This window comes from Ovis canadensis, chromosome 15 (assembly GCF_042477335.2).
Source record: "Ovis canadensis isolate MfBH-ARS-UI-01 breed Bighorn chromosome 15, ARS-UI_OviCan_v2, whole genome shotgun sequence".
In the NCBI taxonomy this organism is placed as follows: domain Eukaryota; kingdom Metazoa; phylum Chordata; class Mammalia; order Artiodactyla; family Bovidae; genus Ovis; species Ovis canadensis.
The window spans coordinates 70,405,303-70,431,387 of NC_091259.1; the positions used below are offsets into that span (position 1 = coordinate 70,405,303).

Sequence of the window (26,085 nt, forward strand, 5' to 3'; positions counted from 1 at the left end):
CTTATTTAAACCAGCTTACAAAATGACAACAGCTCTAATAACCAGCTCTCCCTGGTACAAACTGCCTCCAGCACACCACTGAATCTTTCCAGTGTCAGTTGCTCCTCAAACTCTGCAACTAGTTCTCTATCTTTTGCCCAATAGAAGATAGGGAGTGACTGTGCAGATTAGGGAGAAGAATCTGAATGTGCAATAGCTTTCCACGCAGACCTTCTAGTTACTGGCTCCAGTTATGCATCTTACTTTAGAGGCACATGATGCTTGCAATTCCTGCTCATTTCTGTTGCTTTAACTTGGGTTTCTACTTTCTCTCATCTGCTGAGTAAATGACTAATTTTCCATTTGGTTTCTACTTTTAAAACTTTATTTTTATTGTTTCTTCTTCCCATTTCTGCATTCTTGTGGTTTTTATGTCATTTTATTGCAGCTTCAGAAGGAAATACAAGGGAATGTATAGGTTCAACCCAATATGTTTAACCAGAAGCCCTGACCTGGCAATATTTGAACTTGCAGAGTCCGAATTTACTCACTGTTAATCACCCATTAATTTAATAAGACTTAATGAGCTCCTATTATGTGTCAGAAACTTATTATGTGTTTTATACTATTATGTGTCTTATACTATATTAGTAAAAATGTTAGTATTTTTATGGAATTTATATTCTACCAGGGAATTATTTGGTATTATCTGTAGGCAATGGCAACCCACTCCAGTACTCTTGCCTGGCAAATCTCATGGACAGAAGAGCCTGGTGGGCTGCAGTCCATGGGGCCGCAAGAGTCGGACACGACTGAGCGACTTCACTTTCACTTTTCACTTTCATGCATTGGAGAAGGAAATGGCAATCCACTCCAGTGTTCTTGCCTGGAGAATCCCAGGGACGGGGGAGCATGGTGGGCTGCTGTCTCTGGGGTCCCACAGAGTCAGACACGACTGAAGCGACTGAGCAGCAGCAGCAGCAGCAGCTGGATTAACAAGTTTGAAAACCTTCTCTGACAAAATATATATTGTGGAAAATAAAAATAAAACCACTAGTTAATGCTTTAATATACCAAAAACTAAGTAAATTATTCTGGTTAATACTATGTTAACACTATGATTATAGCAGCAAACTAAATAAATAATCTTCCTAACACTATGATTACAGCAGCATAACTATACTTTTATCTGGACTAAACTATAATTAAATCACAGTAAAAAATATTCTCCATCATGAGAATTTAGGTCTTCTATGCTCCAAACTGTACTTTAAAAAAAATAAGACAGATGACAGCATGACTGCAGAGCACTGAAAAACAGTAGGCCATTATGAAGAGTAATGATCCCTTTTAGTACAGGTGGAATTAGAATGCTCCTCAGGAAAACACTTAAGATATCTATGCAGCATAATCCTCAGCAACAGTTAAACATTAATATTTTGTTATACTATATATCAGTGGTTCTCCAACACCAGTCTGTAAACAAGAACTGATCCATGACAAAAATCTCACTAGTCCATGGCAAAAAATGTCAATGTAAGGTCATTGAATGTGTTTTCTTATAAAGGACTGTCCTTTATCTGATATTACATCCTTAATATACTTTTGGTGTTAAAATGTTATCTTTTATAAAATGAAAGTGATGATAGATGGTACTATTTTTTAATGCCCTTAACTGTTAAAATAAAAAGCAGACAATTCTATCTTGTTCTTGCCAATACTTTGTTTGAAATTTCACTATATGAAATCTAGCTTCTGTATGTACTATCAAGGCTTAGGCAATAACAGGTTTAGTAAAAAAGAGAGGCATTTGGATTATCTAAAATATTTCCATTTATAGCTAAAAATCCTGTAAACAGTTGTTGTCATCATTAACTCAGAGAAACTATTAGGTTGGTGCAAAAATAAGTATGGTTTTGCACTGTTGAACTTTGCCATTTGCTATTGGAATACATTCTTAAATAAATGTGGTTGTTATACATTATTTTGATGTGCATGTCTTGCTTTATGTTTTTTGCTAATGAATTATTTGCTATTTAGTTTATATGTACTTTAGTCTACAGAAATATGGAAATGATGTTAGACAAAAAGCAAATTCAAGAAATTTTTCTTATTTGAGTTCAAAACAGGTCACAAAGCAGTGGAGACAATCACAACATCAACACATTTGGCCAAGGAACAGCTAATGAACGTACAACGCAGTGGTGGTTTAAGAAGTTTTGCAAAGGAGACGAGAGCCTTGAAGATGAGCATAGTGGCCGGCCACTGGAAGCTGACAGCAATCAACTGAGAGGATCACTGAAGCTACTACATGAGAAGGACAAAGAACTCAATGTTGACATTCTATGGTCAGGTGCCATTTGAAGCAAATTGGAAAGGTGAAAAAACTCGGTAAGTGGGGGCTTCATGAGCTGACTGAAAATCAGAAGCATTGTTGTTTTGAAGTGTCCTCTTCTCTTATCTACACAACAACAAACCACTTCTCAATTTGGATTGTGATGTGCAAAGAAAAGTGGATATTATACAACAATCAGTGACAACCAGCTCAGTGGTTGGACCAAGAAGAGGCTCCAAAGCACTTTCCAAAGCCAAACAAGAATGAAAAAAAGTCACGGTCACGTTTGGTGATCTGCTGCTGGTCTGATCCACTACAGCTTTCTGAATTCTGGTGAAACCATTACATTTGAGAAGTATGCTCAGCAAATTGATGAGAAGCACCGAAAATGACAATTCCTGCAGCTAGCACTGGCCAACAGAAAGGGCCCAACTCTTCTCTGTGATAATGCCCAGCTGCATGTGGTACAACCAACATTTCAAAAGTTGAAGCAATGAGGCTACAAAGTTTTACCTCATCTGCCATATTCACCTGATCTCTCACCAACTGACTACTACTACTTCAAGCATGTCTACAACTTTTTGCAGGGAAAAATGCTGCCACAACCAGCAAGAGGCTGCTTTCCAAGAGTTTGTTGAATCCCAAAGCACTGATTTTTATGCTACAGAAATATACAAACATCTCTTGTTGGTAAAAAATGTGTTGACTGTAATGGTTCCTATTTTGATTAATAAAGATGTGTTTCAGCCTGGTTACAATGATTTAAAATTCAGAGTCCAAAACCATAATTACTTTTGCACTGACCTAATACATACATTATGACTACCATAGGCCCTGCAGAATTCAATAATACATAAACATTGGATTTAGAGCTGGTGAAGGACAATTTTTAAGTTGTGGTCTTTGTATAAGTGATTCAGCAAGAGTGGCATTTCCAACAGGATCTAGGAAATATATCTTAACAGTGTAATGTTGTAGAAATAGTGCTGGAGCAGAATCGAGACAAAGATTTAATTCTGGTTTTGCCACTAATTTGGGGCCTTGAACTATTCTGCTTGACTTGTGGATCTCTATTTCATCACAAAATGAAATGGTTGGATTGGCTAATCTCTAACATTTTGTTCATCCTAAAAATCTATGTTTCATCTCCTTTAAATGGATTAGGGGACAATCCTGGTAACTGCTTTCATCAAGAATTTGAATAAATTACTTCATATGTTTCTTGGAAGGTTTAACACCTTAGGGAAATAATCCCCATTAAGCACCTATAGGGTGGGTAGAGGAGGTCAGTTCAATTCAGTCGCTCAGTTGTGTCCGACTCTTTGCAACCCCATGGATTGCAGCATGCCAGGCCTCCCTGTAGATCACCAGCTCCTGGAGCTTACTCAAACTAACATCCATCAGGTCGGTGATCCCATTTAACCATCTCATCCTCTGTTATCCTTTTCTCCTCCTGCCTTCAATCTTTCCCAGCATCAGGGTCTTTCCAATGAGTCGGTTCTTTGCATCAGGTGGCCAAGGTATTGGAATTTCAGCTTCAGCATCAGTCCTTCCAATGAATATTCAGGACTGGATTTCCTTTAGGATGGATTGGTTGGATCTCACTGCAGTCCAAGACACTCTCAAGAGTCTTCTCCAATACCACAGTTCAAAAGCATCAATTCTTCAGTGCTCAGCTTTCTTTATAGTCCAACTCTCACATCCATACATGACTACTGGAAAAACCATAGCTTTGACTAGATGGACCTTTGTTGGCAAAGTAATGTCTCTGCTTTTGAATATGCTGTATAGGTTGGTCATAGCTTTTCTTCCAAGGAGCAGCGTCTTTTAATTTCATGGCTGCAGTCACCAACTGAAGTGATTTTGGAGCCGAAGAAAAAGTCTGTCACTGTTTCCATTGTTTCCCCATCTATTTTCCATGAAGTAATGGGACCAGATGCCATGATCTTAGTTTTCTGAATGTTGAGTTTTAAGCTAACTTTTTCACTCGGAGACTCTTTCACTTTCATCAAGAGGCTCTTTAGTTCTTCGCTTTCTGCCATAAGGGTGGTGTCATCTGCATATCTGAGGTTATTGATATTTCTCCTGGCGATCTTGATTCCAGCTTGTGCATCATCCAGCCTGGCATTTCTCATGATGTACTATGCATATAAGTTAAATAAGCACAGTGACAATATACAGCCTTGATGTACCCCTTTCCCAACTTGGAACCAGTCTGCTGTTCCATGTCTGATTCTAACTGTTGTGTCTTGAACTACATACAGATTTCTCAGGAGGCAGGTCAGGTGGTCTGGTATTCCCATCTCTTTAAGAATTTTCCACAGTTTGTTGTGATCCACACAGTCAGAGCCTTTGGCGTAGTCAATAAAGCAAAAGTAGATGTTTTTCTGGAACTCTTGCCTTTTTCAATGATCCAGCAGATGTTGGCAATTTCATCTCTGGTTCCTCTGCCTTTTCTAAATCCAGCTTGAACATCTGGAAGTTCATGGTTCACGTACTGTTGAAGCCTGGCTTGGAGAATTTTGAGCATTACTTTGCTAGCATATGCTATGAGTTTAATTGTGTCGTAGTTTGAACATTCCTTGGCATTGCATTTCTTAAGGATTGGAATGAAAACTGACCTTTTCCAATCCTGTGGCCAATGCTGAGTTTTCCAGATTTGCTGGCATACTGAGTGCAGCACTTACACAGCACCATCTTTTAGGATTTGAAATAGCTCAACTGGAATTCCATCACCTCCACAAGCTTTGTTCATATTTGCAGATAACTGGACTTTATGAAACTTTTAAAAATCTTTTATTGGAGTAGGTGAAAGGGTTAAAAGAAGGGGGAGATTTGGCTCTAGCATAAGTTTTCCATCTCTGCCTTCCAGGTGAAATCTGTACAGTATTGGGGGGGCAGGCAAGAGAAATGAGTGAGGCAAACCTCTTTACATAACTAATCATAGAACATCAATGGTGAAAAGATAGTGTTTCACTGTTCAGGTTAAGTTTGGCTTTGTTCAGTGAGGATGGATTCAGCCTAATTTCTGGGGCCAAATGCAAAATTTAAAAAGAAGAGAAAAAAAAAAGCTAGTAAAGATACTGATACTAAACCTTTTCTTTTCTCTACGGTTCCTCCATCTCTCTGTCTCTCTACCCCTCCATTTTTCTTCGTATCCACCTATCAAGTGCTTTTTATTTTCTCTTTAATGTCCCCTGGGATAGTCACAGGCCAAAGACAGATCCTCACAGATGCCTAAGGGCCTCACCACACAACTCAGCTTTGAGTTCTACCTCCTGCAAGCTACAAGACCCATGTATTATGTTCTTTCTGAAGTTGGGGAAGTCAGTCTCTCCATCCCATGAGCCCTCTGGTAGATGGGTAACCCCCAAAGGATTGCAACTGCCAGGCAGGGATGCAGCTCACTACCTGGATTGAGGACTCACTTCCTGCCAAGACACCTACCTAATGTGCTAGGCATGGCCAACCTAGGGAAAAAGATGCTGAAGGGCACATGTACTCAACTCAGATGACCCTGCTACATCTAGGCCTCCACCAGTGTGGGGTGTGCATGCTAAGTTGCTTTAGTTGTGTCCCTCTCTTTGTGACCCTATGGACTGTAGCCTGCCATGCTCCTCTGTCCATAGAATTCTCCAGGCAAGAATACTGGTTGCCATGCCCTCCTCCAGGGGATCTTTCTGATTCAAGGATCAAACCCACCTTTCTTATGTCTCCTGCACTGGCAGGCAGGTTCTTTACCACTAGCACCAGCTGGGAAGCCCAAATATTGGTAAATGACAACAACAGAACACACAGGCCTCTACCCACCAATGTGACCCAGCCAACACAGAGTGATGGCAAGATAGGAGCAGGGAGGATAAGGCTGTGCAGGGCCCAGGGCACAAAAGGGCAGAAGAGACAGCAGCTAAGAATGGTTCCTTGGATGCAATGGGAGGCTGGAGAATGCCAAAGCTGGGGCTTCAAGCCCTGGTGCAAGCTCCATTTTACCATCAGACTTAATTTACAAAGCATACATTTAAATATAAAAGTTAATAAAAATGTCAAGGAAGTGACCACAGAATATTAAACCTGAAACTTGAGGCTCCTCTGGCTATCAGCCTTATGCAACTGCACTGGTTACATTCTCATGAAGCTGGTCCAGGCCTCTGCTGATGGTGGTCTTTTCATGGGAGGTGAATATACTTTTTTGGGAAATGCTGAGCTTCATGTTTCATTATCAAGAATCCCTTCAGAGGGGCACAAATATCTTCCACTGGCCACCACAGTGGAACATGTCCCCAACTCCTCTTGAGTGGGACATCCCATCACTTGGCAGTTTCTGCTCTTCCACTAACCACTACGTTCCTTCATGTGAAGCCAAGGAACCACCGTGTTCTTGCTTATGACCCTTCTAGGGCCATACCACATTAGAACAAGCATAATACACACTTCAAGTCCCCCTGGAACAGATTCCTCCAAAAACTTTACTCCTTGAATTTTCTAGACTAAAACTGGGCATCAGTCTAGACGTTCTTGGTACACAACTTCCAAACTTCAAGAAATATACACCGAATTCTCCCACAAAATGAATTTGTCACAATTTACTGGCAACACCACAGTGAACCTTTAGATTTAATACCATCGCAAGCATCCATCTAAAAAACTTAGATGGCAGTCTCCCCTTCTTGTACCCCAATTTTTACATGATTTTCCTATAGACTCCTTCATTTTGATTCATGAGGGGAAGACATCTCTCTCAACTAGGGATGTAAGAGAAAAGTATCACTTAATCCTCATTCCCAAAACACTTCCATAACTTCTTCCCCTCCTCAATCACTTTCTTATACATACTGGGAAGATGATGGGGTGATTGTTGTGGCAACAGGACCAGTTCTATCATGTTGTGAAAAGGGATCTGCCTCCCACCCCACTTCTGAAAGCTCACTGATTCCTCTCCTAGAACGTGGTATCATTTGTCAGCTTTTATTTTCAGTTTTGAATCTTGGCCAAAATCCTAAGACACAGAGAAAAATACCCAATCTGTTACAAAATTAAATCAATTACTTGATAAAACACAACGTTTAACTAGTGACTTAAATGCTAAAAAAAAAAAAAGCTCATTTCTTTGAACACTGATACCAAGTTGATGAAGGAGGTCAATACTTTACCCTTAAAATTAAAAATGATCTCAGGTAAAGCTGGACATATGAAAGCAACTAAACAGGTAAAGTTCATTAGATGAAAATATGCATATATATATATATATAAAATCAGGATATGTTTTATATACATATATATCCTAATTATTTTCTTTTATCACCTTCAATTTTTCTTCGGTTTCAGTATTAGCTTGAGTCTGTTGCTGAAGTAACTGCTGCAATTGTTGGAAAGAAATGATGATACCCTTTAAAAAAGTATAAATATGATATATTAATTGAAAAAGTTTTAAGGCAGTAGGTATGTTTCTAAACTCACATTCTTAAAATATATTTTCTAGTTTCTTATTCCAGTTTAATTTCAATGCCATAATAAACAATATACTGAAATAAACTAATGGCACATTTAATGCATTATTTAATGCAATTTGTATTATATGAGCTCTTACAAAGTACTATTTCTAAGAGTTCCTCAAATAATTAACAAAGTTTTTGAAATGGGCCATGGATTCTGAGACACTACTGAAAAATGTAAAGTATTCAAAACAAAACTATTGTTGGCTTTCTCCTCAAATAGTAAATATATTGCTACTAAAATGGCATAGTGCTAATGGGCGAGAATGGCCTGGTATGCATTCAGGATCAAATAGAGAAAAATCAGAAGAGAAAAAAAAAGAAACAGGAGAAATTTTATTTGTATATCTTTTTTTAAGAATAGAATAATTATAAATATCAAATTCAAATGAGAATATAATGTCCTATTAAAGCATGCTATAAGCATAAATACATTTCAATAATTATCTGCTAGAGTACCAGTAGTCTAAACTAAGGGAAACAGTGATTTATATTTATATACTTTATTTGTGAATTATTTTAGTGTAATCTTTTTCCAGCTTTATTGAGATATAATTGACATATGTGTAAGCTTAAAGTACAAAATACGATTTGATACACATATTTATTGTGATATAATTATCAAAATAAGGTTAACATCTCTATTACCACACATAATCACCAACTTTTTTGTATGTGGGAGAACATTTAAGATCTACTCTCTGTAAAAAATAAATAAGCTACAAGGATATATTGTACAGCACAAGGAATACAGTCAATATTTTATAATAACTTTAAATGTAGCATAATCTATAAAAATTTTTAATCACTGTTGCATAGTTAAAACTAATATAACGTTGTAAATCAACTAGACCTCAACTAAATAAATATTTTTAAAATAATGTCTTCAAAGTCTCATTTAAAAAAAAACTCCACTCTCTTAGCAACTTTCAAATATGACATCATGCTGCACATTACATACCTAGAACTAACTCATTTTACAACTGGAAGTTTGTACCTTTAGATGACCATCTCCTCATTTCGCCTTTGATTTTTTTTTTTTTTTTTTGGGCTACTTTACAGCATGTAGGATCTTAGGTTCCCAAACAGTGATCAAACCTTTACCCTTTGCATTAGAAGCATGGAGTCTTAACCACTGGAACATCAAGGAAGTCCCTGATTTATTTTTTAATGTGAATACAGGTTAGACTTGGTTTAAGAGGTACATATGTAATCCATTCAATATACACCAACTGAGTGTTTACTGAGTGCTAGGAATTGACCTAGGCATGATTCCATTTGTTGTTTATTTTCCACACTGTATTTGGTTTTCAGAATATTTACTGACTTCCAAAATATCTTAGGTTGCTTGCCTGTTTTTCTTCTTGAATACAGGTAATCTCTTCATTGATCTTCTTATTTAATTCCAATTCCTAAAAATTTGAATAATTTTAAAGTTAAGATACAAAATTCAGCAAATTATGTATTCAATTCAGGACTTAACAAATTCAGGAGTATCATGACCTATTTTTACTCCAGAGTAGCAATGTTTGTCTACTGTTGAATTAATGATTCTAGTGAATTGAAGATGGTGTTAGATATTCAATACAGGCTGGTGTAAACTTATAAGTAGTGATAATATTGAAGACAACAAAATTTCTCATCTCCAAAAGGTTTCCTGAAGATATCATTATGCCAGACGATTACCTGAAAGTGAAAGTGAAGTCACTCAGTCATGTCCAACTTTTTGCGACCCCATGGACTGTAACCCTCCAGGCTCCTCTATCCAAGGGATTTTCCAGGCAAGAATACTGGAGTGGGTTGCCATTTCCTTCTCCAGGGGATCTTCTTGACCCAGGGATTAAATCTGGGTCTCCCACATTGCAGGCAGACTCTACTGCTGAGCCACCAGGGAGTATCACCTCTAAAAGGAATTGTAAAGTGAAAGTCGCTCAGTCGTATCCGACTCTTTGAGACCTCATGGACTATCCAATCCATGGAATTCTCTGGCCAAAATACGTGAATGGGTAGCCTTTCCCTTCTCGAGGGGACCTTCCTAACCCAGAGATTGAACCCAGTTCTCCCAAATTGCAGGCGGATTCTTTACCAGCTGAGCCACAAGGGAAGCCCTAATTACCTGATACCATAGTAAAGTGAAAATAAAGTGGTTATAGATAAATTTTGTTGATAATGCCAAAAGGTATCTAGCAATTTTTCAAAAATTCATGACATCTTTCTTTACTATGTATATTAACTTTACGAAGAAGGAAAAATTTTGTATTATACTCCTCTTATTCAATTGTTTACATAATCTCATAAATTTTACAAAATTTTTAATTTTATAAACAGGATATATTTAAATAAATACCTTTTTGAGTCTTTCTTCAAGTTCTTGAAATTTTTGTTCTTTAATTGTTAAATTGTTTTCTGCTCCCATCTTCTGTTGTTGACATGTGACTTTGGTCTTTATCAAGTCTGAGGTTACTTTTTTAAGTTCCTTAACATAAAAAACATCAAACAGAGAATTCAGTATAGATATTTCATTAAAGCAAGGCACTTTTCCGACAATTTAAAGTTCATTTTAAACCTATTCTACTACAGTCCATGGGGCTGCAAAGAGTCGGACACGATTGAGTGACTAAGACTGGCCCATTAAGGTCTATTTTCCCTACTTTCCTTGCAAGATAATTAGCCAACGTGGTAATGCTGTCTGTGGTTACAGAATAGGCAAACACAATGACACAAAGCTAGAATGCATGATCTTTGTTCTTAAAAAGAATACACTAACTAAATGAACTAATCAAACAGAAGTAGGGTGTTTTCCCTGATGACTTATTCAACAAAAATCTCCTAAGATAAAAGATTATCAATTCCCAAGTTATTAGCAGCTAATAAGAAAAATTTATTTAAGAAATAATTATAATATAATGCGATGAGTGTTTTAACAGGAAAAGTTTGGGAAAGTACAGAAGTTTAAAGGATGAAACAGTTCGGATGAGGGCATCAAGAAGGCATTACACAGGACAGTGGTATTTAAACTGAGTCTATGAAGATAAATTCTTGAAGAGGACAAAAAATGAGTAGATATTCCAGGCAAAAACATTCAGAAAAGTACAGAAACATGAAAGGGCATGGTATTTTTCAAGGAAACAGAACTAATATGATATGACCAGAACTAGTATGTCATGGGTAAGAGGGAGGAATTTAAGACACTTGCTCCTTGGAAAGAAAGCTTTGACAAACCTACACAGTGTATTAAAAAGCAGAAACATTACTTTGCCGACAAAGGTCCGTATAGTCAAAACAATGGGTTTTTTTCCAGTAGTCATGTATGTGAGAGCTGGACCATAAAGAAGATGGAGTGCTGAAGAATTAATGCTTCTGAATTGTGGTGCTGGAGAAGAGTCCCTTGGACAGCAAGGAGATCAAATCACTCAATTCTAAAGGAAATCAACACTAAATATTCAGTGGAAAGACTGATGCTGATGCTCCAATACTTTGGCCATATGATGCAAAGAGCTGATTCACTGGAAAAGACCCTGATGCTGGGAAAGATTGAGGGCAAGAGGAAAAGGGGGCAAGAGAGGATGAGATGGTTAGATAGCATCACCAACTCAATGGACATGAATTTGAGCAAACTCTGGGAAATAGTGAAGGACAAGGGAAACTGGTGAGCTATAGTCCATGGGATAGCAAGAAGTCGGACATGAATTAGTATCTGAACAGCAAGTTTTGACTAGAAATTTGGCAAAATTCAAGTATCAAAAGATTTTTAGGCCAAGCTAAAGAGTTCTAATTTTATCTTACAGACAATGAGGAATTAACCACTGGAGGATTTTGGTTAAGAGAATGACATAACAAGATGTGCCTTTTAGAAAAATAACTCTGGCATCATTACAGAGGACAGAATTTATGGGGATGTAAAAGAAGTCTACATTGTGCAGTTACATGTTCATCGAGTTTAACAGACACATCTGAATACATTTAAATCCAGAAATACCAACTTCTGAGGGGGTATGTATTCTATAGTACTGCTGTTTTGTTCAAGGATCTGATTTTCTTGATTACACAGCATCATAACCAGAGATCAAATTGCCAACATCTGTTGGATCATAGAAAAACAAGAGAATTCCAGAAAAACATCAACTCCTGCTTCATTGACTACACTAAAGCCTTTGACTGTGTGAATCACAACAAACTGGAAAATTCTGAAAGAGATGGGAATACCAAACCACCTGACCTGCCTCCTGAGAAACCTGTATGCAGGTCAAGAAGCAACAGTTAAAACCAGACATGGAACAATGAACTCGTTCCAAATTGGGAAAGGAGTATGTCAAGGCTGTATACTGTCACCCTGATTATTTAAGTTCTATGCAGAGTACATCATATGAAATGCTGGGCTGGATGAAACACAAGCTGGAATCAAGATTACCAGGAGAAATATCAATAACCTCAGATATGCAGATGACACAACCCTTATGGCAGAAAGTGAAGAGAAACCAAAGAATCTCTTGATGAAAGTGAGAGAGGAGAGTGAAAAAGTTGGCTTAAAACTCAGCATTCAAAAAACTAAGATCATGGTATCTGGTCCCATCACTTCATGGCACATAGATGGGGAAACAACGGAAACAGTGACAGACTTTATTTTCTTGGGCTCCAAAATCACTGCGGATGGTGACAGCAGCCATAAAATTAAAAGATGCTTGCTCCTTGGAAGAAAAGCCGTGACAAACCTAGACAGCATATTATAAAGCAGAGGCATTACTTTGCCAACAAAGGTCTACTCAAAGCTATGGTTTTTCCAGTAATCATGTATGGATGTAAGAGTTGGACTATAAAGAAAGCTGAGCACAGAACTGATGCTTTTGATCTATGGTGTTGGAGAAGACTCTTGAGAGTCCCTTGGACTGCAAGGAGATCAAACCAGTCAATCCTAAAAGAAATCAACCCTGAATATTCATTAGAAGGACTAATGCTGAAGCTCCAGCACTTTGGCATCTGATGCAAAGAACTGACTCATTAGAAAAGACCCTGATGGTAGGAAAGATTGATGGCAGGAGGAGAAGGGGATGACAGAGAATGAGATGGTTGGATGGCATCACCAACTCAATGGACATGAGTTTAAGCAAGCTCCAGGAGTTGGTGATGGACAGGGAAGCCTGGTGTGCTACAGTCCATGGGGTCACAAAGAGTTGGACACAGCTGAGTGACTGAACTCCCTTTGAGCTTTGAAAGCCCCCAAGAGAAGCCAGAAATGCCAGATACTAGCTTCAGAAACATGAGATCAGGTGCTGCTAATCAGCAACACCTATCTTGGATATTGGATCAGGAACTAGTTGGTAGATAGCAGAAGCCATGCTAGTCATGTCAAGCCTCCATGAACAACAGTGATACTCCTGTAGCAGTAGCAGTATCCACTATGGTCAACAGTGATGGTATAAGCAGTGTAAAACAGCTTAGTGGTGGAAGCTGGTTTCATGCTATGGTTCTGGATATACATTCCCTGGCTGTCGATGGTTTTCCAAGTCTGAGATGAACAACATCCAAATTTCTTTGCTGAAAAAAATCATCTTACATTTAAAAATCTTGATTAGTACATTTCAATTTTTAAAAACTGAAATTGGCTCATTAGGGTGATGAAATTATAGGAAATTTTTATTTTCTTCATTTTGTTTTTTAAGTATTTTCTCTTTTTTTCTAAAATAAACACATTTCTCATGTATCAGTTTTTGAATAGTATGTAAAGCTAGTTGAAACAGGTGCAATCACTTCACTTTTAGTAAGAGGAGAGATGACAAATGACTGAGTTCTAAAAAAGTCCAAAGTTCATGGATTAAATAAGCTGCTAATATAGAAACCTGAAGTCAACTGTGGGAGGAGTGAAACCAAGAGAGTATGGTATCAAGGAAGCTGAAAAAGGAGTAGCAGAAAACTGGGCTCTCAATACCTCCAGAATTCTATAAGTTACCGCCTAAGCCACCTAGACAGAAACTCACCTGATTAAACCTCTTTGGGTTTAGCCCAAAATCCAGGAGAAAAAATTCATTGTTCTCAGTTCACATTTCCCCTTTAGATATGTATACTGCATAAAATGACTGCTAAATTAACCACATGGGTCAAGAGACAGGGCTTTATTCTCCTATTTCCAAAAAGCAGGCAGACAAAATCATGCACTAAGAGAACAATCAGCATGTACTGAATAAGGAAAGAAGTTTAAATGAAGCTGGTGAGCCTAGAAGAGTAAGCAGTATATTGGATATCCTGCATTTGTGCCTGCTGATTCATTTCCCACTCTTTATGACCTGTGCGGCTGGCATCTGTGGATACTGCAAGCAAGTTCCCTTCCCTCTGCCTTTGTTGGGTTCAAACTCTGGGAGGCACCAGTAATCAGTATGCTAGGAAGACAGTGATTGAGGTATTCTTCCCAGCTCCCTCCCTACATGACCACAAACTGGCAACAGCTCTGTACCTTTACCAAAGGCCACAGCTTCTGATTTGCAGCTTTCTTCAACAGCTTTACCTATAGCTCTCTCCAGGTTCCAGGATCTGCTTCCCTCCCTTGTAACCACCAGGTCTAGGTGGTGTAATCATTCCCCAACTGCTTCTGTCCCTTGTGGGCTTCCCTTAACCCCACCTACAATTTTGTAAATGGATCTTCCATCAGACTTCTCTCAATTTCCCATTCCAGTGTGCCATGTTTCCTGACTCAATCCCGTTTAATACAAGTAAACTGAAAGAAGGCACTTCAAGTTGCTGTAGGGAACATGAAGAAGAAAAAGGCAAAAAGACAGGGAAAATTAAGAATTATGATAATGGCAACAAAGATTTTTAGATTACAAAGAATGAAGATGCTTATTAGGAAGTAGTAGGAAACAATGTTGGGACCAGATCATGGAAGTTCTGGAAAGCTAATTTTAAGAAGTTTAAGACTAAATCAACACATTGTATACCATAAGTTTAAATAATGCTGTATGTCAATTGTATCTCAATAGGCTGGAAAAAATTTGGGACTTGATTTGAAAGACAAAGGAGAACTATTCAATTTAAAACTCTTTCCAAATGTGCTAAGTAGATGTGTCAGGCATATACAGGCAATGTATTAAAAGAATAACTTAGTAAATTAGTCTGGCAGAAAGAGTGAACAAAAACTGAAGGAAAGAACACTAAGAGGTATTTTATTAATCCAGGAATGAGATGATGACTGTCTATACTACTAGAAAATGCATAATGAAAATATGAGACATTCTGAAGGAAGATACAATCAAACAGAGAGAGGAAATGAAGGAAAAAGATTACTTCAAACTGTCTAAATGAACCGAGAATAGCAAACGATGAAATGTGAAAAAGCGAAGCATGAAAATGAAAAGAAAATGAAAAAGGTGCTTCACTGATGAAACATGAAAAATCTATTAAAGATAAGGAAGAGATGGATGATATTCTGAGACTGACTCTTCAGTTCAGTTCAGTCGCTCAGTTCTGTCCAACTCTTTGCGACCCCATGGACTGCAGCACGCCAGGCCTCCCTGTCCATCACCAATTCCCAGAGCTCACTCAAACTCATGTCCATGGAGTAGGTGATGCCATCCAGCCATCTCATGCTCTGTTGTCCCCTTCTCCCCCCACCTTCAATCTTTCCCAGCGTCAGGGTCTTTTCAGATGAGTCTGTTCTTCACATCAGATGGCCAAAGTATTAGAATCTCATCTTCAGCATCAGTTCTTCCAATGAATATTCAGGACTGATTTCCTTTAGGATTGACTGGTTTGATCACCCTGTAATCCAGGGGACTCTCAAGTGTCTTCTCCAATACCATAGTTCACAAGCATCAATTTTGAACTTTCTTAAGAGACTGACTCAAGAAAGCCAAAAGGCACAAATCACTAAAGTCATAGGATGTTACCATTCTAAAAGAAAATTAATTCATTATTTTTCAAATTATAAAAGGTCATAGCCGGGAGAAATATCAATAACCTCAGATATGCAGATGACACCACCCTTAGGGCAGAAAATGAAGAGGAGCTAAAAAGCCTCTTGATGAAAGTGATAGAGGAGAGTGAAAAAGTTGGCTTAAAGCTCAACATTCAGAAAACGAAGATCATGGCATCTGGTCCCATCACTTCATGGGAAATAGATGGGGAAACAGTAGAAACAGTGTCAGACTTTATTTTTGGGGCTCCAAAATCACTGCAGATGGTGACTGCAGCCATGAAATTAAAAGACGCTTACTCCTTGGAAGAAAAGTTATGACCAACCTAGATAGTATATTCCAAAGCAGAGACATTACTTTGCCGACTAAGGTCCGTCTAGTCAAGGCTATGGTTTTACCAGTAGTCATGTATGGATGTGAGAGTTGGACTGTGAAGAAGGCTGAGCGCTAAAGAATTGATGCGTTTGAACTGTGGTGTTGGAGAAGACTCTTGAGGGTCTCTTGGACTGCAAGGAGATCCAACCAGTCCATTCTGAAGGAGATTGGTCCTGGGATTTCTTTGGAAGGAATGATGCTAAAGCTGAAGCTCCAGTACTTTGGACACCTCATGCGAAGAGTTGACTCATTGGAAAAGACTCTAATGCTGGGAGAGATTGGGGGCAGGAGGAGAAGGGGACGACCCAGGATGAGATGGCTGGATGGCATCACTGACTTGATGGAGGTGAGTCTGAGTGAACTCCTGGAGATGGTGATGGACAGGGAGGCCTGGCGTGCTGCAATTCATGGGGTCACAAAGAGTCGGACACGACTGAGCAACTGAACTGAACTGAACTGATGATAAATTCCCTAAAAACATAGTTTCAATGTATCAGTGATGAGTTACCTTTATAGGCAGCAAGATGGCTTCCTTTGAAAGGAGAGTTGTATGAATTTTTTTTAGTGGGGGGGGGGGGGCGCAGGGTCAGAGGAGGAAGGATGGGAAGAATGAAGAATCAAAGGCTGGGTGACCCTGAAACTACAGTAAGTCATAAAAGGAGATGACCTGCAGGCAGCAGAAAATACAGAACTGTAGATTAAAAGAAATGTGGGCTGGAAATATAGATATGAAGTCATCCACATAAAGTGAATGATTGGATTAAGGAGGATGAGCTAATTGAAAAAAAGAAAGATGTTATGACAGAGCTTTGGATGAACTGGGGAGAAAAATAGGACAATTAGGGAGCCAGAAGAATTTATTTGTGCCCAAAGACCCTTAATGTATCACAAATAATTAAAATCAATAGATTTTGTATTTTAAATTTCATTTTGTATAAAATACAATATTTTCTAATGAAAAACATGAATTAGTATCAGGATGCTTGGGTTATACCTATCAGAAAACCATACTTAAACCATTAAATGATAAGAAAATTTATTCTGTAGCAAGAGGTAATTTAGGAATTGCATAGCAACTCATTGCATAGTCTCTTCGTGGAGCACCTGCTAAAGAGTAAGGATGTTTTTCCTTTGAACCACCTCCCCCAGGCCAGAATTAGATCACATGCTCATTCCTGAACCAAATACTGGCAGGAAGATTACAGATGATATTAATTAGCTTAAAGACAGACTGATCATATGAGACACACTGGACATTGAGGAATTATCACAACATCTACTACGTGAAGAATTTCAACTAACTAACATTATAAAATTTATAGGTTGTTTAGAATATTATTGACTACAAACAGTATATGGTACAAAGTGAGGATAAACAGAGACACTTTTTTACATGCTATTTGTAATTGAGTAATTCACATAACTGTTGGATCCAGTTAGTGGTTTTTAAATTGTGCTCCAAGAAGTCCTAGAGGTTTCATGCCCCTCCCCCCCATAGCTGCTGATAGAGAAGAAAGAGTCAACATGCATGGCTCCAGTGTTCTTTCAATTCTCCCTTCAAGCACAAATAGTTCTACTTTGTTTTAATACTGAGCCTCCAAATCTTTAATGGAAGGTTCTACAATTCAAAGAAAGATTAAAAACCAATAAATCAAATGATCTCTATGATTCCATGAAATTTAGACATGATATGAAGAAGACAAATAGAAGATATGAAGAAGAGAATTAGTCATTGAAGAAACAGAATATAATTCAAGCATGAAGGGAGAAAAAGCAATTAATAAGTTGGAAGAAATTTCACACTTTCCTATCCAGAAAAAAGTTTATCAGATGAGGCTATGTTTCAGTTGTCTTGAAAGTCAACACAAATAACCCTTTATAGTTTTGGTGCAGAAAAACCAAATCCATCAAAATTTGCCTTAATTTTAACCTAATTTCACTTGCATGTAACAATAATCCCATAAACTTCTACAGCATGATAAACTTTCTGAAGTGTCTTTCCATATATTATTTTATATTTGTTATAAGGGGCTTCCCAGGTGGCTCAGTGGTAAAGAATCTGCCTGCCAATGCAGGAGACATAAGAGACACAGGTTCGATCCCTGGGTTGGGAAGATCCCCTGGAGAAGGAAATGGAAACCCACTCCAGTATTCTTGCCCAGGAAATCCCATGGACAGAGGAGCTTGGCAGGTTACAGTGCTTGGGGTCCCAAGAGTCAGACACAACTTAGAGACTAAACCACCACCAAGGTGAATTCAAGGGGTTCTATGATTATTTTCTCTACTTTTAAAATAAAGTGGTCTGAAATCCTAATGGTGGTAGGAATGAACTACCTCGAGGAAAGGTACCATGTTTCATACTTATCCCATAGCACCTTAATACATTCAGGGATCTAAGAGGTACTAAAAACTTTTAATGAACATAAGAAGAAAAGAATGATGAACATGATATGAAATAAATGTGACTCATCTTTGCCTAAAATAAGATTTGATGAAATCAAAGGTGATTTATTCAGGATAAAGCAAATGGCAATAAAAAATAAATAAAATACTTGGTGAGAACAGTCAATGTCAGCCAAACAGATAGTAGTTAATGGCACGATAGTAGTTCATAGCCAACTTGTAAAACTGCATAGAAAGTGGTATGTATAGTATAGGGCTAATTATATAGTATACAGGAAAGTATATTGCTAAGGGTTTAATCACTGAACCAGATGGCTTATTCTAATCAAGGAAATAACCACAACCCTGTAGACAACCATGTGACAGACAGATGCTCCTCATTTGAATGTGAGCAGATTACTACAGATTACTACAAGTTCCTTACCAATAATAAAAAATAAAGCTTAGTAGTTGGTGAGTCACTGGCATTATGTTAACTTTAGAAGAACAGCATATTTGGGGCCAGAACCTTAACTGACTTAATTAACAATTCTAAACTTGTGAGACTAATATGGGTTAATTCTACATTATAAATTCAGATCCAAGTATATTCTAGAAAACAATTAAGACAATATAAAAAAACATTATTCTAGTTCATAAGCTAAATGGTCTTTGACTCAACCAACTTATTGAATAAAAGAATTTATTGCTTTTAATATATCCATCCTGGATAAATATTCAAAAACATGAGTTAACAGTTAAATTGACTATGGGTACTAAAGAATACAAAAATAAAGACAGTCAATTCAGCAATTAATTAAACTTTTTAAAACTTTTGGAGACTAAGGGAAAGCATCTGTTAGAAGACCTCAAAATTTTAATCTAAATTTGACTAATATTTGTGTTGTTACTTGGAATTTAGTCAAACACCACCCAATTAATAAAAAAGTCTTATATGCTAAATTGCTTTTTTAAAAGACACAGTGATATTAGGTTTAAAATAATGTACATTTTAATTTACACATGATGGTCTAAATCTTTGCTTTCAAGCTGCTTTTTTGTGCACTAAAATGATTTTTAAAAGAAAACTTGCAACCATTTTTCTTTAATTTTTTATATTGGGTTTTCTTAGAGCAAGATATACCTATATGAAGTAAACAACTTAGAATTAATTAGATGGCTGGTTTATACTAATGTTCTGTTCTAGACTCATTCCTAACATACAAAGCCTTATTGACAAAAATATAATTAAACTAAGATATATGGCTAAAACTTATATTCAGATATAGTATCTTACAATTCTGGAAATTAAATTGGTTGGTTTTCCAGAAGGTTTTCTTCTGTCAAGGTTACAAAGTGAAACAAACTTCTATGTCTTTCTACATTTTTCAACAACTGAAATCATTAACTATTGTAATCAGCGAAGTTTTATAGAAGATACTCTGAAATATATCAATTCTTTTATAATAATTATTATGAAACAATAGGGAAGTGGGAAGGGATAGGGAAGGAGAAAAAAATCCAGTATGCAACTGACGAAAGTAGAAACTCATCATTTCTTATGTCTTTGTTTTTCTCTTATAATTACTTAATCTTAAGAGCATATTAAATTAAAATCAGAAATCTTTAAGAAATGATTTTCCACTAAAAATATGCTTTTGATTTTATAGCCCTTATAGCTTTTAAATGTCCTGAACTTTTAGTACATTGTCTGTTTTCTACCCATTTTATTCAAAGCTGTTAGTGCAGCAAATAAACAGCACATGCTTTGATCTCATTAAATTACAACTTATAGTTCCTAGAGTCATAAATATCATGCCCTTTTCTCCTTTACCCCTCCTCTTCTGGTATGAGGTAGTCTGTTAAATATCACTATCTCCTTGAGTGCTCTGACGTTTACTCAGACAAACAGCAGAGGTTATGAATGCAGCACACAGATAGTATCAGGAATCCTTCATGACTGCCATAATGGTGAACCCAGCATTCGGAACTGTAATACTTAGTTTTATCTAACAACTAAGTTTGGTCTGTTTAACTTTGCTCCACACACAAAAAAAGAATTCCACCTTATCACAAACCAATAACTGTCCTGGACAAAATCAAACTACAGCATAAAAGAAAAATAAAAATTAACTCTGGAAAAATTAATGATTAAAAGTTTTAAATGAGTAATCTAAAAAAATGTTTTTAATACTAGGCTTGATTAGCCTCTAAAGAAGAAAAACAGAAAAAAAAGTTTTATTAAAGTTAAAAATCAAGACTACACTAAGAAACACAAAATTCTTATACTGAGGATGTCTGAAATATTAAAAACTATCTGTTAAAATACATTAATAAATTCTTATCCTTTCAGCTATTTGAATATGGAACTCTCAAAGGTAATAACATTCCCACTTTACCTTTCTATCAAATCTCTCTTTCAAGAACTATTTAGCATCATGATTACCAACTTAATGCTTTCTACAGTGACACAGGCCACCGTCACATGACACATCAGTATACTTAGGCAGCCCTGAACAAGGCGGCAAGATCTGGGAAAAGGGGGCAAGTGTGCTCAGGAGCAGCACTATTCTACTCATGTATACAGACATTCTTTACTCTTTTTACATAAATCCAGCACGGGAAACTCTCCATGGATTTACATAGACCTCCACTCCTTTTATAGGTTGGTCTTAAACTATTCATTAGAAATACAACAGTCTAGAAGGAAATGGCAACCCACTCCAGTACTCTTGTCTGGAGAATCCCACGGACAGAGGAGCCTGGTGGGCTACAGTCCATAGGGTCACAAAGAGTCAGACACAACTGAGTGACTAAATAACAATAACGTTACAATGAAATATTTGTTCTTATTTAATGAAAAATACATAAATTAGTAGAGAACTTTATGAGGTATAATATTTTCATATAATACAAACACTAATTGAATAGAGGCACATATGACTCTTTTAATATAATCACCAAATTAATGATTTAATCATTTAGGACAACAGTAACAGTGTCAAACAAAAAAATAAACTAAAGCAATATCACTAAAAATGTGTTTGTTCACAACTATTCAGTCAGTATTGTTTATATTGCCATTCAAAGTTTGTATTGATAAAAATGAACGGCCCAGGGAGGAAGGTTCAAAAGGGAGGGGATATATGTATAGCTGTGGCAGATTCATGCTGAGGTTTGACAGAAAACAACAAAATTCTGTAAAGCAATTATCTTTCAATTAAAAAATAAATTAATTTAAAAAAGGAAAAAAAGAATCAGAGTATTTTAGCATATAAAAAAATGAACGGTCCATTTAACAATTCTGATTTGAAATGACAAGACAAAATTTTCAAATTACAGCTTTTTCTCCCTATATTAAAAGAGCCATCTTTAGTAGTCTTAAATGTGACTGAAAAGAAATATTCTTTACATATAAATTGTCTTCTTAGGTAGTTTGTTGGATAGACAGAAGACTTTTAAGGGCTAGAGACACATGCTTATTACCATTCTAACATTCTGTACTGGGCTACTCCTATGATCTTACTTCTGGTCCCCGGATAAAAGTCCAGGGAATATGAAACCAATTTATGGGCAGTTATACAATCAAGTCAGGAAGATCTTCTGGAGAAGGGAATGGCTACCCACTCCAGTAGTCTTGCCTGGAGAATTCCATGGAAGAGGAGCCTGGCAGGCTACAATCCATGGGATGGCAAAGAATCAGACACGACTGAGAGACTAACACTTTCACTTTTTTTATATATAAGAACAAGACTAGATACAATAGTGTTACAAATATTAATGGTCTTTGTAATATTAGCTTAGCATTTAGAAGTCACATTAATCTTTAGGCCAAGCGGTCCTGCTTTCTTTGAAATGATACTAAAAGATAAAGCAGTAAAATTTCCTGATTTCTTGAATTATGCACTAAAGTATATGTCATTCATCTGGTAGCACAAACATTCTCAAAACTTAAGCCTGTGTCTCTACAAAAAAAATTATCTTTATATTTTTAATTTTGGTAAAATTACAGTTTAAAAGTTTTCCAGTTTCTCTCCAGCATGTAAGAAGCTTAGTTACAAGTTTCCATTTGATTCTACCACACGTAAAAAGCTGAGCAAACTTAAAATCAACAATTCCTCTTACATCTGCTAACGAAATGAGGTCATAAGACAAACTGCTGCCTCAAAAATCGGAGGAACGGACAGGTGATTATAGAAAATCATAAACAGAAACCTTCACAGGCACCAACGCCAAGGTAGGAAAAACTGAACTGTAATTGACTAATTCCTGGAGGCTTAGAGTAGACAATTCTGGGAGTTAAAAAATTCAGCAGGACACACTCATAGGGGCCCTCAAACTTTTGGGACATTTTATCTCAAGGTCCTGTCACAGTGAATATCAGTGAAAAACTCATCCTGCTAGAAGCAGGAGGAAAAGGAACCATTCTGAAACACACCAACTCATTCTGTTCTTATCAACAAGTCCTGCCTTTATGAGAAACTATTTGACCTGAATATAAACTACCTGAGGGAAGAGTAATATCCAACTCTCCAACCATCCTGTACAATATGAGGTGGGTGGGCAGGGACTGAGAAGCACTGGTGAAATTCACAATCCAAGGGCAACAGGGCCATCTAATCATAAGACACCTGTCTCCCACCTTTATATTACTACAGGCCTATTAACTGCAATTCCTTTCACCCAGTATATCATGTCTGTCTTCCAACAAAGAAGACATGCCTTTTAGTAAAGGCAAAAAACAAAGTTTGAAGAGACTAAACAAGCTTCAGATCCAGAGTCAGATACTGCAGGAATTTAAATCTATTAGACTTGGAATTTTTTAAAAACTATGATTAATATACTAAACACTTCAATAGAAAAAAACAGATAAAACATGAGAAAATAGATGGATAATGTAAAGAGAGGATGTAAATTCTAAACAAGAATCAAAAAGAAGTGCTTCAGATCAAAAACACTGCAATAGAAATGAAGAATGCCTTTGTTGGTCTCAATAGTAGATTGGACATGGCTGAGTAAATAACCTCTCAGCTTGAGGATATGGCAACAGAAATCCCCAAGCTGAAAAATAAAAATAAAAAGACTGAAAAAGGCATAAGAGAACATCCATCAGTTGAGGGTCACACAGGCAAATGATAACACATGCATAATGGGAATACCAGAAGAAGAAAAGAAGGAAAAGAAGCAATATTTGAAACACTGATGATTGACTTTCCCCAAATTAATGTCACACACCAAACCACAATGCAAGAAACTCAGAGAACACCAAGAAGAAAATGTGACCAAAAAACTAAACCCAGGTATATCATATTCAAACTTCAGAAAATCACAGACATTTAAATGTCACTTAGTGATTGCACCAAAGGATTTTCTGAGTGTCAGTAAAAACAGGTACTTAATTCTCTCAGGGATAAGGAGGTGGTCCAAAGTGGTTTTCTTCCATTTAGGGCTTTGAAAAGATTAGGAGAAGGAAATAAGAGGTTATGCTCAGTAAAAAGAAAAAGGCCTTGCCTAACTTCTGTTTCCTCTCATACCATTCTCCCCTTGTATCAGAGGAGATATTTTTAGTTGCAAATAATGGAAAATTAAACTAGTCCTAATGAAACTGGTTTAAAAAAATAACAGGGATTCATTGGCTCACAAAACTAAAAGTCTAGAGGCAGGGCAAATATAGGGTTGATCCATTCAGGAACTCATAAATGTCATCAAAGAAAAAGTTTCTTTACATCACAGAAATCTGGCATCCATATCTTCAGGTTGCTCCTTTTCAGCTTCTCATGATTGTACGACTGCTGGCCCCAGTAGGGGTTACATTCTTCCTGGTTTATAACCACTGGCTAAGGTCATTTATCTATTCCTGAACCAATGATTGTGGCTAGAGTAATGAAATATATTTATGGCTTTCTGCCAATTTAGGGTTCCTCTCTCAAGTTGGAGGCATCAAAACAAGAATCTGTGTAAGTTTAGGAAGGACAAAGGGGATATTGATGCTCAGTAAGCAACCAATAAATATCCAATACACTCCTTCACTCAAAGTGCTCCAGCCATACGAGACTTTTTCTAGTTCCTTAAATATACTAAACTCACCCTTATCAAGTCTTTTGCCGTTCCTTTGCCTGAACTATTAATCTCTTCCCTTCCCCACCACTTTACCTCCAGTGTAATAAAGTCACCTATGAAAATATCATTACATCCTTTATTTTTCTTCATATCAGTTATAACAATTTTAAATTATTTTATCTGTGTGACTGTTTTATATATAACTCCTCCATTGGACTATAACTCAACAAAGCAGGAACATGTTTATTTTCTTCATATCTGTATCCTCAGTGCCATATAGTACCTGGCACATAGAGCTACTCAAATATGGTGCTAATGAGATTAAAATACAGCAAACGCTTATTGATAATACATGTCACCATAAAAATGTTTGCCACTAGTCATGAGTCAAAGAAACAATATTTTGAGTGGGTTAGAACAAATTCATTCATTACACTTATTGAAATCTTAACTCAAAGTTAATAAATCTGTATTTAAAACATTTTCTTTATCTTTCTACAAATGAAACTATCCAACTTTTCTGATATTATTTTATAAAACTAATTATGTTAGGTCAATTTTATATAATACAAAAAATTATATCAATCATACCTTCTTTAAACTGTGTATCTCAGATTCTTGCTTTTTATTTAAAGCCAAAAGTCTTTTGTTTAACTGTATTGCTTCCTGTACTGTAACATGAAAGACACTTAGGAAAACGTTATTTCAATGTACATTTTAAGGAAATACTATTATCATGGACAAGGAAAATGACCTCAGTGAAATATATATTTAGTTATTGCTGAATTTAATAGTTAATTAAACTGCCATTTACTATTATCAGTATCAGATAAATTCAATTTATTCATTATAAATAAGTCCATTTAAACATTTTCTATTAAATACGTAAGTTTAAGTAAGATGGAACCTACCATTTTGTTCTAACTTTTCATGATTCTCTTTTACCAATCCAAATTGACCTGTTATTATAGTATAGTATTTCTCAATTTCATTCAGTTGCTTCTGATGATCTTCTTTAGCCAGAAGATGTAACTGGACTTTCTGTTCCTATTTTGAAGAGTTATTTTAAATGTTCTACATATATAAGACATACATACATATATACACACATTTATTAGACATATATAGAATTATTAGATATATATAGAAATTAATCATTTTAATAACTATTATTATAATATAAATATGTCATGAAAAAGTCTCTGAGTATACCTTAGAGAGAAAATGTTAGTTAACAGATATTTCTAATTCTAGGTAAAATTAAAGCATTTTTTTCCTATAACAAAATAGTCACTTAAAATTTTATTTCCCTTGTTTATAATATTTTTAAAAAATCAGTTGGTTGTTTATAGAAAACTTAATTAGCCCAGTACAGCACTAAGCAAAATGAGGCAAATATTATTAAAGCAATACGTTTGACAATTTAGGAAATAAATTTTTCTCTAAATTTGCTGGCATAATCATAATATGCATTATCAAAACTCAGATAATTTTTTTGAAATTAATTTTAAACACAGCACCTTCTCACTGTGTTAAAAATGGAATCATAAAAACAATA

The 26,085-nt window shown here is 36.4% G+C and overlaps 1 protein-coding gene across 1 annotated transcript in view; it reads right to left on the reverse strand.

The window, feature by feature from the left end:
* CCDC73 (coiled-coil domain containing 73) overlaps window positions 1–26,085 on the reverse strand; it is a 187,229-nt gene that overhangs the window by 30,100 nt on the left and 131,044 nt on the right. The window contains exons 9-13 of the mRNA XM_069554681.1: window positions 25,439–25,574; window positions 25,119–25,198; window positions 10,154–10,282; window positions 9,159–9,218; window positions 7,617–7,700 (exon numbers count right to left, since the gene is read on the reverse strand). Coding sequence (XP_069410782.1) covers window positions 7,617–7,700; window positions 9,159–9,218; window positions 10,154–10,282; window positions 25,119–25,198; window positions 25,439–25,574 — 489 coding nt within the window. The remainder of the gene's footprint in view (window positions 1–7,616; window positions 7,701–9,158; window positions 9,219–10,153; window positions 10,283–25,118; window positions 25,199–25,438; window positions 25,575–26,085) is intronic.